The following is a 17,141-nucleotide window of genomic DNA, read 5'->3' as shown; positions in this document are numbered from 1 at the left end:
TATTAATTACGCATTTTGACGCTGCAATTAATGTGCATCAGTTTGTGAACGTCATTATTCTTTAGAAAATGACGAGCTTTGTCTTGTACAAATAAGTTTTTCTTAGAAAAAAAAAATCACTCCCAGAGACAACTTTCCGTTCAGTTTCGTAAAATCTTATGATCAATATATTTATTTGTTTATTTGTCTATTGTGTGTTTGTGGGGGCGCATTTGTTATGGGAAATAATGGGATCTTCACATCAGAGCTAATGCTGCCCAAATGTAGCTGAATCTAAAAATCTAATCCGTATTTATTCATTTGGTCTGAGAAGCAAGTGAGGCCGGAACAGAAAGGTTATAAAACGAACAAAAGAAAAGATACAACATTTTTGAAGGATGACAAAATGTCCGATTCAATGTCCATGCATTAAAAAAATTAAACGGGCCTTGTGTGTGAGAGGGTGAGGGGACTGGGGGGACTTCAGGCTGAGAAACCCTCTGAGTTTGCAGGCCGTGCAGAACGTCCTGCTGTCTCCTTGGCAACTTGATTGATGGCCCGGCACAGCAGAGGGTTGGGAGAGTGGAGCTGAGGAAGAGGAGGAGGAGGAGGGGGGGGGGGGGTACAGGGGAGCCCACAGAAAGACGCGCGCGGCGTTCCTCGCAGCCAGATAACGAGCAGCAGGTCCAGCGAGAAGCAGCGCGTGGGCCACGGGAGCCGAGGGGAGCGCATCGAGCGCCATGGATCACATCGGGATCCTGGGGGCGCATCTGCAGCAGCACGCGCACGTGGAGCCCATCAGCTTCGGCATCGACCAGATCCTGAGCAACGTGGAGCAGAGCTGCATGCTGGGCTCGAGGATGCCGGAGCCGGACTACGGTCACCCGGCGTACGGCGGCGGCGCCGGGGGAATGGGAGGCTTCGCGTGCGGTGGCGGCGGCGGCGGCGGCGGATACAACAGCACCGCCGGGGGCTCGTGTGGGATGGCGTCTCTCGGGGGAGCTTATCACATGAACATGAGCGTGAACATGAACGGGACTAACATGAACTCCTCCGGGGTCATCCGCGTCCCCGCGCACCGGCCTCCTCTCAGCGGCGGCGGCTCCGCGATGCCGCCTCCCGCTGGCGGCAACCTGAGCGCGCTCACCTTCCCGTGGATGGAGAGCAACCGGCGCTACACCAAAGACAGGTTCACAGGTATCTATTATTATGATTATTATTATTATTAAGTAGACTTAAGGAGTTTTTAAAGCCAGGCCTTTGCTATTACAGGCCCTTATGCAAAGCAATGGTTTGCTTTTCTTTTAGCAAAATAAGAAATTATGGAATAATAACTTTTTCATCATGTTAAAATCTGGCACATTTTTAGAATCTCTTATACAGATGTAAATAGTTGTAATTGTTGGTCACATAAGAATCCTGTCTCTTTGGTCCCACTGCTCTTTCTGCTTTTGTTCTGCTCTCTCTCCGCACTGAGTCTGTCATGGTTTTTAATGTCTTGGGGGGGCTGGAGGAGATGATGTCTTATTGGAAATGGGGAGGAAAAAAATTTAATAAAATTATCTAAGACGAATACACAAATAAAATAAATGTGACAAAGTCAGAAAAAGACATAAAGGAAAATAAAAATCACTGCTAGCACAACAACACGAAGATAAAATAGACAAGGGTTTAATTTTTCATTTTCATTTAAATCAGTTATAAAATTGTTAAGATCATTTTTACTCATCACCTGTAAACAAATCGATAAGAGCCGTGATATGAAAAATAATAACAACAACAAAAAACATTAAGTTGGCAATGTTTCCTGCCAACCAGCTACGATGCGCCTTCAGTTTAGTTTCATCTGTTCATGCATATTTGCTTTTTCTCTCTCTCTTTTTCTCACTAAACCCCAAAATCAATCATGTACATACACTTTTATTTAAAAAAAATACAGAACACTGAATAACTCACGTTTTTGAAAGTTCTGATAAAACGTCTTAAACCACTAAATCGTAGTTCTGAAATTTTATAATAAATATAGACAGCAACAAAAAAGGAACTTTTTTTTGGAAGTATTAAACATCTTATCTTGGTTTTCGGATTGGTAATTAAGTGATGAGACCATACTTTTACAAAGTTGGTTATTATTATTATTATTATTATTATTATTATTATTATTATTATTATTATTATTATTTATTTATTTTTATTATTTATTTATTTATTTTAATGGCTAAAATGTGATGTTTTTATAACAGCTCCACCTTTCCCCGTGCAGCTCCCGTGTTTGGCCTCCTCTCCTCTCCGCTCACTGTCTCCTTCCTTCCTGTCTTCCGCCCTGCGTCTCCCCGCTCTCCTGTCCCTCCCCGACCACCGTACCCCCCGTCAAGTCTCCCTCTCACCCCTCACTGTCACGCGCCGCGTAGGTCACCCGTACCAGAATCGCACTCCGCCGAAGAAGAAGAAGCCGCGGACGTCGTTCAGCCGGCTGCAGATCTGCGAGCTCGAGAAGCGCTTCCACCGGCAGAAATACCTGGCGTCCGCCGAGCGCGCGGCGCTGGCCAAGGCCCTGAAGATGACCGACGCCCAGGTCAAGACCTGGTTCCAGAACAGACGCACCAAGTGGAGGTGACTACCCTCTTCACTCTCTCTCTTCTCTTAGATTTGACTCGACGCGCCGCTTTATTCCCGAGCAGAGTTGTTTCTATTGGCGGTATCAAGCTTTCCGCGCACGCGCGTCGGTCTGGAGAGATCCAGATTTTTCCTGAAACGCGCGAGCAACTGTGGACCCGCGTAAGAAACCCGACTGGACAATCAGTTCTCGTGGGTTGTCACGGATTAGTGTCCACGCTTTCAGTCCACCTTTAAGAAGCCTTTCTCATCTCTCTTCTTTTTTTTTTCTTTTTTTTTGTCCATCAAAATCATATCTGACATTTTGTTTTTCTGTGATTACGCCCGTTTACGTCGCGTTGTTCAGGCATTATTCGTATTTCCGATTTGTTTTCTATATTTGCAGAGAATTTTATTCGATCTCATTTTATGATTTATGCTATAAAACATTTGCTGTAAACTGTAATAAACAATCTGTCAGCAGATAAAACGGGGATCAGAAACCAAATACATGACAGTAGAATTAAATACAAATGTTTCAGAAAAAAATTATAATAAAAAAAAACATTAAGTAATTTGAGCAGAAATGTCAAACAATGGTGTCATCGACACCTTCCTCTAATCTGACCCTTTGTAATCTAACTTTTTACTACTTACAATCCAATTATCAGATTAAAATAATTCAAGTTACAGTGTGTTACTATATCTGTATTTTTTTTTTTTTTAGCAAATGCATATTGTTGCTTTCTTCTTTTTTCCTTCAGTTATGTTTTGTGTGTAACACAATGGATGGAAAAGAGATGCACATTTTCTAGCTGATGGATGAATTTTTCATTGAGTAATCAAGTTACTTTTTTCAAAGTAACTATGCCAACCCTAGTAATAATTTTTAAGTAATGGCAAAAGAATAATGCCATTATTATTTCTCTGAAAGATCAGTATCATGCCAGTCTTTGATTTATTGACAGGCCTGTGTGTTTATCACCTCCAGGTGACAAACTGTCCCAAAAACATCTTCTTCCATTTCCTTTTGAACAAAATGGCTTCAGTTTTTCATCAAGCAAAATGTCTTCCAGGATGGATGCTCACTTTATCATTTGCCTCACAATTAGCATACTCTGGCAGCACACGCAGGCCAGCTACCAGATTCTGATGTATTTTATTGGTCAAAACACATTTTACTGTTAGTCAAAAATTCCTTGATAAAAGTTGACTGGCAATTTGAACTGATTCTGCCTCTTTCTAAAGTGAAACATAGCGGGTAAGATGGGACTCAACAGTTTTAAACTCAGTACAGTAGTTTGACCAATAAAGATAAAATCCAAAAAATGAGCTTAGTTCTTCTTGAATAACTCTCCAGGCCAGTGCAACAGTTTTCCCAACAAATATAATTTAAAATTATGCTTTTCACATCTAACAGTCCCATTAGCTCCTCGCTGATAACTGAGTCTCACTTCCCAGCCCTGCATTCAATGACTTGAATGCATGGCTCTCAGGAGGTTGAAAAAAACAAACTCTTGCAAAAAAGCCTACATGTCTTTTTCTCCTGTCATTTCAGCCACAAATTAAAATCAAAATATCCACTGTTATGTGTTTCTGTCTCTCCCTCACTCTGACTCTCTGCAGCCCGATGTTCCTGCATGGATTCATGGTTTTACAGCAGACACGTAATGTACAGGGTCAGAATGTGAATAAACTAAATATAAAAAGTCTGTCTTTATCATACAGAATGAACATTTTAACAACTGATTTTCAGATCTATACGTTATTATACAGCTCAACTCTATTTGCTGCATAACCCATTTTCTACAGCAAGAGTTGACTAAAAATTAGCAGTTTTTTTCAAAGATTGTCTTTTTGTCATTTAAAAAAAAAAAATTTTAAAGCATATGTTTTACATACCCCAACTTTAATTCACACAGCCTAAAAACAAATGTACTGATACATTTTTTAAAAATTATTAAAGATGATTGAAATAAAGTTGTTTTTCTAACTTGTGAACAGGATTACTGATAAGACATTTTTTAACTCTATGGTGGCTCCAAATGTCTGGATTGATCCTTTAACAAAGCAGACAGTTTAGATATGATCATTTATGTCCTCCAACACAGTGAATAAAATGCTTATCTGATACACTTATAGTTGAACCTGGAGTTCATATACACTACATAAAAAGACATACTTTTTTTCACATTGTCTGATGTGAAAGCAGAATAAACTCACTGAATTTGGTAATTCAGGAAGAATTACCAAAATATTTTCTATTTGCCAGTAGGAAAAGTGTCATTATACACAGTGAAATGAGTACTGCATGAGTATCGACGTGGGCTGAAAGGCGACTCGGCCAGGAGGAAAAAAAAAGATGGATAAAGACATTCATTTTTGGAGACTTGTCCTGTGCTCTGACTAAAGTCAAACAGTCAGAAAGTTTGCCCACAAACACCAAAGAAACAGGCTTATGAAAAACCATCAAAATTACAGTCATCAATACAACAAGATATTTAATTCAAAATGTGTAAAGCATTTTACAGAAGCATCAAATGTCTTCCAGAAGAAGATGATTCTCTTTCGGTCTGTCCTTTGGTGACCCCTCCAGGACCTCCTGGTGGTCAGTATGATTATGCCCCACATCTAAAATTTCGCAGACACCTCTGTTTGGACATGGCCTCAAAAATCCATCACGGGTTGGGGGGCGGAAAAGAGAAAAAAATAAAATAAAAATAAGAAGAGCCAGCAAGATACCTCTCCTCCTGGTTTTGGTTCTGCTCTGCATCCCCAGAACCAGAACCAAACATGGATAAGCAGCATTCCCCTCCTATACACCACAAATCTGGAACAAACGTCTAAAAAAGGTTGAAACATCTGAAACTCTGAGTTCCTTTAAATCTAGACTAAAAACTCAACTGTTCAGAGTTGCTATTGAAATATAACCAATGAAATATTAATCAATAATCTGATGCGTAGCAACGGCGAAATGTAATGTTGACTGTGTGTTCTACGACTTTGTATTTTTGTGTTTTTATGAGCCCTTTGAAATGCATTGTTGCTGAAAGGTGCTATTCAAATAAAACATTTGATTGATCGACTGATCGATTGTTTGAAGGTGTCAAAGCTCTGGTCCTGTCTACCTCCTCCAGTGTGGGGGCTCCGTGTCCCCACACCGCAGTCGGCCCTCTCTCCCTCACAGACTCTCTGCACTCTCCTTGTAGACGGCAGACGGCGGAGGAGCGGGAAGCGGAGCGGCAGCAGGCCAACCGGATCCTCATGCAGCTGCAACAGGAGGCCTTCCAGAAGACCATCAACCAGCCGGTAGCCCCCGACCCACTGTGCCTGCAGAACAGCTCCCTGTATGCCCTGCAGAACCTCCAGCCGTGGAGTGAGAACACGGCAAAGATCAGCAGCGTGTCAGCCTGCGAGTAGACCGCCAGCTCTTCGTCTCTCCTTCGGGATCCAGTGACTGCTGCGGTGTGGAGGAGCGGCCCGACGCCTGCTGAAGACATCCTGACGTTGGACTCTAGTTTATGGCCTTTGCTCTTTCTGTCTCACGGACACCGGTGCTGTTTGTTGATGGGCTCTCTCTGCACTTCTCCCATCAAATGGGGCCCACACGACGACATGTCGTGTTATTATTATTGCTATTAATATTCTTTACATGAGGGACTTTTAAAAAAGATATTTTTATAAAAGTTTATACGACTGACTGAATAGGGCTTTGTCTTAGAGCGACATGCATATTTATCGGCCTTCTTTAATCTCCTTTTTAATTGACTGCAGAATAACAAAGCACTTCTTTCAGCAATCTTTTAGAAAAAAGGGGAAGTAATGAGATCAATGGAGATTCTCAATTTTGTTTACCGCGCCTTTAATTTACCTTCGAATCAACACCTGCAGCCTGGAAAGGATGCTGTGTTGACTTTAAACGTGTTCCATCAAACGTGTCTTTGCTTACGGTTGTGCTGTGTGACCCAGTTGGTGGCTGATGACTCTCAGCAATAAAAACTAACAAGAATAACTTTCTCAGCACGTATAGACAGGCATTGCAGCTGTCACTAGCCTTTACGCCTGCAGCAGCCATGTTGGATTTATGGGTCGTGTCCCATGAATCCATAAATTCTTCTTTTTTCTCTCATTTTTCCTTTTTCTTTCTTTTTTTTTTTTTTTTTTTTTTTTTGGAGTGTTGGAATGTTTGAATTCTTTGTCAGAAAAATCCGCTGGAAAAAAAAAAAAAATCAAATATTTTTGATTTGGAAAATTGGAGGTTTCCATCAACTTCCCCAGGACCGCCATCTAAAAATCCAATATGGGTGCTGTGTTTATACAACACACTGATAGATGCAGAAAGAAGCTGTTTATTTGAATTTATATTGTTAAATCAGTCGGCCTTCTGGATGTAGCACAGTGGACCCTCTATTTGTTGGAGTTCCCTAAAAGGGGTTAATACTTGAGACCCCATCTAAAGACACTTTTAGTGATTGTAACACAGACTATATCTTAACATGCATTAATATGCACAACGGAAAACGTTTCAGCAGACAGTAACATCTGCAGCCTTCCTTCTCTTTGCTGTTGAGTCCCAACAAAAGTAAACGCTACTCCTGGATTGGCTGTTTTGCAAATGCCAGCTAATAGCATGTCAAGTAGAAATGAGCATAGACATTTCAGCTTCGCAAAGATGCATATGCTCTCTGTGTTGTTTATCAAATATCTTCGATACGCTGCAATGGACTGGCGATATTCTACAAAAATAATTTTTCAATAATTACATGGAGTTACATTCCACAGAACATTTCACAAATAGTGAACCACAATAGATGGGGTTCCACTGTATACTGCTGTTGTGGTTCAGTTGAGTGAAAGAGTAGAAATACATAATCGGTAGTTTGTATTGCTAACAGCAGTTAGCTTGGTCACCGAGCACAACAAGTAGCGAATCGCTGACCTTCAGCTGGAGCACACTTATACAGGATGTGACCTTGTTCCCTGAAAAGAGCTTCAACTTCCACGGTAACTGCAACGCCATCAGGAAGTCCTGAGATTCACACATCAAAATGACCAGCTTCAGTGGCCACTCTAATTGATAACTCCAGACTGGATTATGGACCAAACTTCCCAGTATAAATAAGACACACCATAAAAAACGCGACCTAAATGGTGAAATGTAACATATTGCACTTTGTCTAAAAGATGAATTTAAATGCAAATTACCACATTTTACTGTTGTTGTTTTTCTTCTTCTTCTTGGCATTCTGGTTTGTGCATGTGTGTGTGTGTGTGTGTAGGGAAGGGGGGGGAGTGCAATCCCTTTTATCTACATTACTTGGTGGACACTGAGGCAAGATTATGGTTTACAGCTGAACTCTGCTAATCTACCATTGGGCAGCCGATTGCTGACTTCTGCAACGCAGTTCCCCAGTCTGGGAAACACGGCTAATTAAACATTACTCATTTTTTCCACAAAATATCAGGGTGAGCTGAGCTTTTCCAATCATGTATTTTGGTGATGTCCGACACTGGACATTCATAATTTACTGCTATGCTATTGAACAAAACAGCAATTTTGGAAAAAGAAACATTACTCTGGCCTTTCACTTCAAACCTGACAGTAAAATAAATTCAGAGATCAAAGCCTGTTTTCCCCAAGTTTTTAGAAATAAAGCGGGGTTTTTTGGAGGGCGGGGGGTTTCTAACTGCTAACTTGAGACAGTCGCCATGTTCTTATTCCTCTGCTTCTTCAATTTTGCATTGCTGTTCTTTTCTGGAAGCAGCCAGGCCACACATGCTTACACCCATGTGTGTGCATGTGTGTGAAGATATCCAGAAGGTTTTAGAGTGCTGATAGTTCTGAGTGGATGTTGAAACTCTCCTTTAAATTCCTCCTTAACTTTTCAGAAAGCTGCCTGGGTAATGTCAGCTTGCGTACACAAACACACACGCAGACACGCACACAGGGTCGGTGTGTCACACACAGTTGTGTTTTTGTGTCTTGTGGGTACTTTACATTGACTTCCATTCATTTTCCACCCTAACCCTTACCCACCGCCTACCCCTAACCATCACATACCTAATCCTAACCCTGTCCAGTTCTAGTTTCACAACTAAAATTTAGTTCACACCATACCGCCAAACATAACTAGAGCACAGTAGAAGTGCAAAACGAAGCATGTTCCAGAGAAAGGTCCTCACTTCATATTAATGACTTCCCTTTCTTGTCACTTGCTGACAAGAAAGATGGTGTTGTCTTTTTTTTATATATATATATTTTGAAAGTGTTCCTCTATATATAAATGTACTATATGCGAGTGCACACAAACACCCTGCCTAATGGAGTGAGATTGGACACCAAAGGTTGTAAAAAAAAAAAAAAAAAAAAAAAAAGACTAAAACAATTTGTGTTTTTTAAGAAAGATGATTTGGTTTTTTTAAACTTAGTCAAAGGAACAAGAAAAAAAACTTAACAAAAATACAGAATTAATGAAAAACACCCCATAATCCACAAGCTACAAAACCACCATGACAAAGACAGCGATAGTCATCATTTACATATAAAACTCATTATCTGAAATGATAATATTTGAACTATCAAACATGGAGCATTGAAGCTTTTCTGCCCTCTTAACATCTGATCGAGAGTCGGAGGTCACATTAACAAAATTAAACTCACAGATCAGACACGGAAAGTGCAAAAAGATCTAATTCCGGTTACCAAACTAAAACTTCTTCTGCACTTTAAATCTAAGTTTTCTCTGGACTCATTTATAGATTTAAAGCATATATTTTTCCATATGCTTGCTTCTTATTAGCTTAGTTTATTTATTTTATGTTTAGGTCATATTTAAATCACAATATCAAATATGCATATATTACTTGTTTTCATATATAGTTTATATCATTTATAGTTATGTCATATTTAATGATATTAAACACTTTGGAAGGAGTAGCTTGTGAACAAGTAAGCAATTTTCCCTTAGTAATCATTGAAGTTTATTATATTATATTATATTATATTATATTATATTATATTATATTATATTATATTATATTATATTATATTATATTATATTATATTATATTATATTATATTATATTATGTTAATTGGCTTGTTTAAATTGTCCTCAGACATGAGTGTGCACTTATTTATTATTATTTATTTCTATAGTTTGCTGTTATTTATTATTTGCATCTCAGCTTCAACACTCTCAATCATCTTCCTCCTCATCATCATCTCAGCATTTTTTCCTGAGTCTCTAACATTTCTGTACATCATGAATTATGTCATTTAGTCCAGAATTTGTTTCCTTTTATTGTCATAAGAACATAGACTTAGTTTTGCTCCCCCTGCTGGACGCTCAGTGACTTTACAATAACTTGTCGCACATTGATGACGGTGTTGTCTTTTTTTTACATATATTTTGACGTAAAAACCACGCTCCTTCGTTGTTTTGTAACAGTCCCCACAGCGGCTTAGGAGGAATCTTCGGTGTGGTTCTGTTCTATGTATCATGTCCTTTTTACGGTTCTGTGTGTCAGCCAGCAGACGGGTCGGGTCTCGAACCCAGGCTGCGGGCTTGGCGTTTCCAGGTAGGTGTGAGTCTCTCTGGGAGCCGTGGCCGGTTTATCATAGAGGCAGGTGGTTCGGGGGAGACGGGCTGAGTCTGATGTGAAAGCCGATGAAGTGGAGTAGTTTCTTTGTGCCGTCCTTGTCAAGGCTCTGCACGGTCATCCAGCGGAGCCCCGAAGGACCAGGAGCCGCTGAAGAAGGCCAAAACCCCGCAGGGTCGCTTCGACGCTCCGGAGAAGAGCGCAGATGTTCTCGAAAGTGAGAAACAGCCTGTTTGGTTGGTTCCCATCTTCTCAAGGTCTTAGGCAGATGTTTTGTTCTTTGTTTACTTAATTGTGCAGGAGTCAAAATGTCGATATAAATTTTGACCACATCTTGTAGGTCAATAATCAGTGTTATCAGATTTGTTCTGTTTGCTTATACTATGATTACTTCACTGAGGAACCAACCATTTCTGTTGTTATTCTGCTATTTTTGAAGAGTGTGATCTATATTTATAGTGAACACAAAACAGGTTTGTCAGAAAATTAAAATATCAATTTTAATACTAAATTACTACTTTATTTTAATCTAGAAATTGATTTTGCTGTCTATGCACTGTACGTTATCTAGGCTTTTGCATAAATAAGTGTTCTGTATTGAAAAGCAAAGTAATTGGTCTGACTTTCTAAGAAACTCAATTTGTAGTTTTTACTATAGGACGTCATTGTAGTTTCCACATTTCTTTATTTAAATAGCAACTATAGAAATGATGAAGAAAAAAACTTTAGCTTATGAAATCCAAAAGGAAAGAACATGAAGAATGAGTGAGAAAAAGCCACTGAAGTCCAAAGAGAAACATGACAGAAGAGATTTTTACTGGCGTCTTTGTTTTCCTGCAGAGTATCCTGATGACGTAAACCCTGTAACCAAGGAGAAAGGTGGCCCTCGGGGTCCGGAGCCCACCAGATACGGGGACTGGGAGAGGAAGGGCCGCTGTGTGGACTTCTAGGGAAGTCTTCCAGTTTCTCCACCTCTGTCAGAGGAACCTTGGAAGAGACTGAGACTGTGTGGCCGTGTATATATGTGAATATATGTGTGTATTCAGAACAATATGCTCACCTGATTAACTTGATGTCCCACTTGTGTAACTAAAGGATGATTCAGTCTGATCTTAACCTGCCTCAAGTGTTTATTCTGACTCTTTGTCTCATGTTGGACGGGATCGACAGTGATGGTACACAGATTGCTCCGCAACACAGCAGTTCAGTGACGTCATTCAGGTTCAGAAAACGTTCTTGGCCACAATCATTTGTAGCCTTCCAATCCATCTGTTTCATGCTTGCTTATTTTAGAGATTTTTTTTAACATCCAGGAAGGAATACTGACACTATTTAATAAAGATAATGCATCAGCAAGACTTGATCTGAACCCTGAGGAAGAGACATGAGGGTTGTGTCTTCACTAAACTATGATACAGTTGTCTCTTTAGGTGTTCTGCTGCTGTAAAAAGAAAGAGGGGCCGGACACAAGCTGGACATTTACATGCAAACCTCGACGGTGCAGGAAAAGCAACAATAAAAATGAGAATGAGACAAAAGACAACTCATGAAAACATGGGGCAGAAAAACAGAAAATAAACTCCTGGGCTAAACCTGCCTGTGATTTACTTGATTTATTAGTAGTAGTTCTAATGGTGTGACACTGAAAAGAAAAGAGACGGCTCTCCGTTATACATGCATTTCTACTTTTGTCCACTTGGGGGACAATTAAAAATTGAAAGTGCATTTTCCGGCTCCATCACTAATGTCATATCTACTGTCTGTAGCTGTTGCAATGTCGTTTCACCGAGCGTGTCTGATGAACTTCGAAGTTTTCCATTACATGACCGCTAATGGGGTCATATAATTGTGAGGAGAAGGCTGGACGAGAATGAGGCGCGTTTGCAGCGGACGGACAGAAACGGAAGCTCGGAGACAAGAGCCGCGGAGGGAGGAGGCTGACAGCGGCGACAGCCACCGCGAAGGAGGCCCCGGCAGCGGGACGACACCGCAGGTAAAACCCCGAGCCCCGTGCTGGGTGGTTAAAAATGGCTGCGCCAGCTTTCTCTCTTTCTCTGTCTCTCTTTGTTCTCTTCTCGACGTGGTCTCCGTGAGACTTCCGCTGAACGCCTCGTTGCGCTCAAGCGTCGGACAACTTCTGAAAACATCTGTGACGGAGGTTACAGATGTTTCTATGTGCTTGTTTGAACCAAATGACGGACGAACGTTCCCTCTGTGTCGGTCTCTGGCGTCGCTTGGTACCGGGGTGTTGTCCACGGTGTTAGTTTCCCGAGAGGAACAAAACCACAGTTGGTTCTGAACACACACACACACACACACACACACACACACACACACACACACACACACACACGCAAATAACACACGGCTGTGGGAACAAGGTGCTCTGCTTAGGCTGGATGTTTTTTTGTTTTGTTTTTTTACCTACATGCATCTTTGGCTGTGAACTAACATCCTAAAATCATGACATTGAGCATACTATCACAATAATATTAAAAAATAATAATCAATGGGAAAATCGTAGAAACATCAAAAACACCCAGGACAAGAATTTAAACAAAACCATACCAATTGTTTAACATTTTTACCAGTGTTTCACTGAGAAGCAGTTCACGTGATGAGCTCTGCAGATGTGCAGATCCACCAGGTGTTTGCTGCTGCTGCTGCTAGTCTGAAGGAGTGGTGTGGGCGAGTCACGCTGGTGAAGCTCAACTCCAGGGAGTCACTTCTAAAAGGAAGCACTTGGTTTTCTGCACCCAATGTTGAAAGCTACAGAAATTCAAACAATTCTCCAAAGCAGAGTTGGTCAAAATTCCTCCACAAAAAAAGGTACCCAGCAGTGACAGGTAGCATTGAGCATAAATATTTCAGCTTCCAAGACTAATTTTTTTTTGTCTTATATTTTGATATCCTCTATGAAAAAAATCCAAATAGGCAAATTTTTAGAGAGACTCTAGTGGCTGATCAGTGTGTTTTTTTTCTGATCAGATTTTGTAATGATTGAAGCTTTTATTTGATTATTATTTTTGAAGTATTAGAAATCTAGAAAAATCCATACTTGAATCTGGCTTAGATTTCATTTCATTTCCAAACTTGCTTCTGTTCCATTACAGGGAACCCTCAGCTTTTCTGTCCTCAGATGAAATTAGACGGTGATGGAGGATGCGTCTCTCAACATTTAAGCGCAGCAACGCATCCTTAGCTGCACAAGACGGTGGTAGAGACGAAGCTGAGGCAACAGTCAATGGGGAGCACCATAAAAGTGTGACCATAGCAATCAAGACCCACAATATGACTGACAGACATTATGTGCAGAGAAAGCCCCTGTTCACTGAGGAGCATCGTTCGTCCATCTTAAAGAAACTCCCAGAAACGGTGAGTTGGGCGTTTACTTACAACTTAGAATGAAAATATTGTCATTGCTCTACATTTCATTCTAAGTTCAGTGCTTATTGTGTGAAGTAGAGCTCACTATTATGGTAAATATGTAGTTATTAACTAGAGATTGATCATTAAAATGCTGTTTCCTTTATCCAAAGTATGTATAACTAAATATCAGTAAATATAATACCATACGCTCAAAACTTATACTTTGACGTCTTTCAGGAGGAGCTTTCTGGACCCAGCATGAAGCAGTGGGTCAACCCCCCACAGATGCATGGCCTCTCTCTGAGGGACCTCTCACTTCCCACAGCCTCTGGAGAAAAACCCAGTTCAACCTCGACTGTTCCAGAACTGGGCCACAGAGAACCCACTTCAGGATTAACTTTCCATGGCAGATCAGCTCGGCGAAGCTTCTCCAGCTCAATTCTAGAGGTTCAGAGCATAAATCCTCCTCTGAGGCCACAGCTGACCTCCACAGTCCTTAACCCAACCTACACGCCACGCTCGCGCCACCCCAGAATAAGCCAAGCCCACTTGAGTTCCAAGGAAGGGAGTGGTGTAGAAGGGACGAAGACGAGTTCTTCAGCGGCGAACTCTGAGTGTTGGCATCAGGTGGACTATTGGGCCTGTGCCATTCCAAAAGCTTTGCCTCCTTCTCCAGACAGAAAGTCTGCTGCCTGGAACCCAAACGAAGAATATGAGGCGCTGCTGGACTACACCTATCCTTTGAGACCAGGACATGTCAGCAGGGAATGGAACTCCCCTGGGCTGCAAGAAGACTCTCTTCTAAGATGTGAGCCAAACATGAAGGACTCAGGAATCGAGTTGGACCACTTGTGCAGCTCTGCCAGCCTGTCAGGGTTTGAACCCTCTGAGAGTGGAGGAGGAAGGAGTCGAGACAGAAGCAGGTCACCCGATCCGCAGGTGTTCCTCGCATCCTCAGACGTTCCCCCCTGCTGTACACCGCTCTCCGTTACCAATGTCACCAGTTGGTCCGTGGACAGTTTGGACTGCGTCAGGGACAGAGCTGGAAGTGATCAAAGCAGGGACGACTATCAACGCCATGCAGAAGCCGCCTCTTCGTCCGCTGCTTTCATCCGTTCCGCTAATGTTCTCCCACGGTCCAGGTGGGTTGGTGGAGAGGTGGATGAGGAGTTCTGGCCTCTACCAGAGCAGCTAGAGGAGCTGCAGCAGCTGTCCAAACAGGTCAGTCCAGCAGCTTCATGTGCAGGGTTTAATCTAAAACAGCAAATTTCCCTAAATGTGTAATAACACACACAGCAGAAACCGTATCAATATTATCACAGATGTCAATATTCACAGTCTTGCAGGGTTTCTCCAAAAGTTGGGGTAATATGCAAGATTCTCCCAGGTGATGTCGTGAGCTATTTCTGTCCCCATGTGGTCTATTGGAAAACAGAAAAGGAAAATTATTCTTTTGTGAAAGCGGAAGAAGATGATTGAAAGACAGTAAACACAGTTGTTGTCATTTTTTAAAGTAAATGACGGAGCGGAAAGTCAGGTACATGTTGTGGTTTTTGTGTTTTGGGGAAGGTGAGGGAGGTGACGGCCCAGATAAGCCCACCTGCGACAGCCCGCTGCGCATCTCTTGAGCGGGACACAACCTCCATGCTGCCCTTCATCAGCTCTTCACAGAAACGCCCAGAGACTGCGCAGGGCAAACAGGATGGATGCGAAGGAACGCAGCGCTGTGCAGCAGAGACAGGCATTTATTTCCTTTCCATTTCTAGCTACACACATTCTTCTGTTCGTCACCCATCTGTTCTCACTTGTTTTGTTTCTCAGCAGCAGATGGCGGCAGCAGGGACTCTGAGGCTTTGACGAGTGTGACGGGGGTCAGGGAATGTTTGCTGAAGCAGCTGTGTGATGGCCAGGAGCAGAGCGACTCTGTGATCGAACACATCCAGGTAGGAACAAGCTGAGCTGGGCTCCAGCGGTGTATTGATGGCAGACGGTGAATGGTGTGTGTTTTTTTTTTTTTTTCCAGCTGTTCTGTTCACAGCTGGAGCTGCTCATCCGGCAGCTGTATGCTCTGTCACGGAGCATGGAGAAGATTGCTGCTCCTGCAGGGGACTTAGTCAGCGTGAAGTCATCGCTGGCTGATTATCAGGTAACAAATAAACCTCCCAAAACGTTCACAATGGTGAAAGAAAAAAATCAATAAAAATCCTCATCGCTTTGGTTTTCTCAGGATTTAGAGTGTTTATTCTCTTTAGACAAGAGAATAAACACTTAAAATTTGATGCATAAACATAATCTTTTAATTGGAGCGCAAGGGAAATGTTAGTAAAAAAAAAAAAAAAGCCAGGAGCCATAAATTGGTATCAGCTGGTCAAAGCTTTACAAACAACATCAATTGAAAATCAGTTCTGATTGTCCCATCTGTAGTAAGAACCCAAACCATAAGTTACAGCTTCATGCTTTCTACACTCTGATTTGTTTTCAGAGCTTCCAGAAGGAGTTGAGCCGCCATCAACCTTTGACTTCTTGCGTCCTCCAGGCTGGACAGCATCTTCTGAGCTGCATCAACAGCACCTCTCCATGTCAGTGATGCATATCATATATATGAAAAAAGAGGCTGATATTAAATGTCCCTGCAGAGTCTGACCCTAGTATGTCCCGTCTTTGTGTTTTCAGTTTTAAGAGACTCTCTGCTGCTTATCGAGAAGCAGTCCGGAGCTCTACAGAATCACTCGGACCATGTTTTCTCCTCCATCCTCTCCGCCATGGACAGTCTGGCTCTGCCCGCTCACCACAGGCCTGTTGAGCTGAGGGAAGAGAAGAACTCTGCCGGAACCTAATAGGTCCAGTTTGTGGACGGACCACGAGAGGTTTTGACACTCGTTTCCAAAGCGACGTTCTCAGCATTCCAGAATCGGGAGCGTGACAGAGCCTCACGACTGCCTCCAGTTCAGACCAACCACTGACCGGTCGGCTGTCTAAAGCAACTTCAGCTCCAGACATCCATCGGCTGTTTTCCAGGTTCCTCAGTCAGGCTGCAGATACTGCAAGACTACACTGTTCCTCTCAAGATTCTCATAGCGCATCTCAATATGTTTCAGAAATCATATACAGTCATATTCAGTGAATGAGAATATTGTTAAAAGCTCATGAATGTCAATTACTCAATTCAAAACAATTTCAAGGTTTTTCCTAGAAAACTGGCTAAGCCCGGTGGTTGGGCGCTAGGTCAGTCATTCATCCAGCAGCCGACTTTGTTTTTGAGTTGAAAAATGTTTAAAGTTGGCAGAAAATTTGAAAATATCACTTGATAATTATGTGTTATTGAAAGATTAATACATGAACACCAACTATAAGGTTTTGAAAATGAAAACATTTAAAAAAGACCTAAATAAATAATAAATGCTTGCCTGGTGGGGGGAACAAGTAAAGCCTGGTGGCCCGCCAGGCTTATAATACACTGGGGGAAACTCTGAATTACTTTTTAAGCCTTTGTTTCTGTTAATTGAGATTTTATGCTCGCTTACGGCTAATAAAAACACGACATTGAAGATTAAAATATCACATCTTAATGACGACTATAATCCCTGCTTAAAAGGTA

At 41.7% G+C, this 17,141-nt stretch overlaps 3 protein-coding genes across 3 annotated transcripts; all 3 read left to right on the top strand.

The window, feature by feature from the left end:
• Window positions 1-624: 624 nt before the first annotated feature.
• tlx1 (T cell leukemia homeobox 1) lies at window positions 625-6,729 on the top strand. Its single transcript, XM_055029754.1, has 3 exons — window positions 625-1,176; window positions 2,391-2,592; window positions 5,784-6,729. Exons 1-3 carry the CDS (start codon window positions 720-722, stop codon window positions 5,992-5,994), a joined length of 870 nt encoding a protein of 289 aa, XP_054885729.1. The 5' UTR covers window positions 625-719; the 3' UTR covers window positions 5,995-6,729.
• Window positions 6,730-9,995: 3,266 nt separating this feature from the next.
• Window positions 9,996-11,290, top strand: sdhaf4 (succinate dehydrogenase complex assembly factor 4). The gene is made up of 3 exons (XM_055029434.1): window positions 9,996-10,153; window positions 10,281-10,391; window positions 11,015-11,290. Exons 1-3 carry the CDS (start codon window positions 10,075-10,077, stop codon window positions 11,122-11,124), a joined length of 300 nt encoding a protein of 99 aa, XP_054885409.1. The 5' UTR covers window positions 9,996-10,074; the 3' UTR covers window positions 11,125-11,290.
• Window positions 11,291-11,894: 604 nt separating this feature from the next.
• Window positions 11,895-17,112, top strand: cep68 (centrosomal protein 68). Its single transcript, XM_055029427.1, has 8 exons — window positions 11,895-12,167; window positions 13,288-13,549; window positions 13,781-14,764; window positions 15,113-15,284; window positions 15,368-15,486; window positions 15,567-15,689; window positions 16,026-16,122; window positions 16,217-17,112. The coding sequence occupies exons 2-8, from the start codon at window positions 13,337-13,339 to the stop codon at window positions 16,378-16,380; spliced, it is 1,872 nt and encodes a 623-aa protein (XP_054885402.1). The 5' UTR covers window positions 11,895-12,167; window positions 13,288-13,336; the 3' UTR covers window positions 16,381-17,112.
• The last annotated feature ends 29 nt before the right edge of the window (window positions 17,113-17,141 follow it).

Source organism: Poeciliopsis prolifica, unplaced genomic scaffold, assembly GCF_027474105.1.
Source record: "Poeciliopsis prolifica strain line A6 unplaced genomic scaffold, Auburn_PproV2 SCAFFOLD005, whole genome shotgun sequence".
In the NCBI taxonomy this organism is placed as follows: domain Eukaryota; kingdom Metazoa; phylum Chordata; class Actinopteri; order Cyprinodontiformes; family Poeciliidae; genus Poeciliopsis; species Poeciliopsis prolifica.
Note: the sequence above shows the minus strand (reverse complement) of the source record. Positions and strands in the feature narration are given on the sequence as shown.

Bases quoted from the DNA above. Each gene is read 5' to 3' on its own strand.
- tlx1 (XM_055029754.1), top strand. From the start codon at position 720: ATGGATCACATCGGGATCCTGGGGGCGCATCTGCAGCAGCACGCGCAC. The intron at 1,177-2,390 runs GTATCTATTATT...CGCGCCGCGTAG, and splicing joins CACCAAAGACAGGTTCACAG to GTCACCCGTACCAGAATCGC. The intron at 2,593-5,783 runs GTGACTACCCTC...CTCTCCTTGTAG, and splicing joins AACAGACGCACCAAGTGGAG to ACGGCAGACGGCGGAGGAGC.
- sdhaf4 (XM_055029434.1), top strand. From the start codon at position 10,075: ATGTCCTTTTTACGGTTCTGTGTGTCAGCCAGCAGACGGGTCGGGTCT. The intron at 10,154-10,280 runs GTAGGTGTGAGT...GTCCTTGTCAAG, and splicing joins TGCGGGCTTGGCGTTTCCAG to GCTCTGCACGGTCATCCAGC. The intron at 10,392-11,014 runs GTGAGAAACAGC...GTTTTCCTGCAG, and splicing joins GAGCGCAGATGTTCTCGAAA to AGTATCCTGATGACGTAAAC.
- cep68 (XM_055029427.1), top strand. From the start codon at position 13,337: ATGCGTCTCTCAACATTTAAGCGCAGCAACGCATCCTTAGCTGCACAA. The intron at 13,550-13,780 runs GTGAGTTGGGCG...GACGTCTTTCAG, and splicing joins TAAAGAAACTCCCAGAAACG to GAGGAGCTTTCTGGACCCAG. The intron at 15,285-15,367 runs GCATTTATTTCC...GTTTCTCAGCAG, and splicing joins GCGCTGTGCAGCAGAGACAG to CAGATGGCGGCAGCAGGGAC.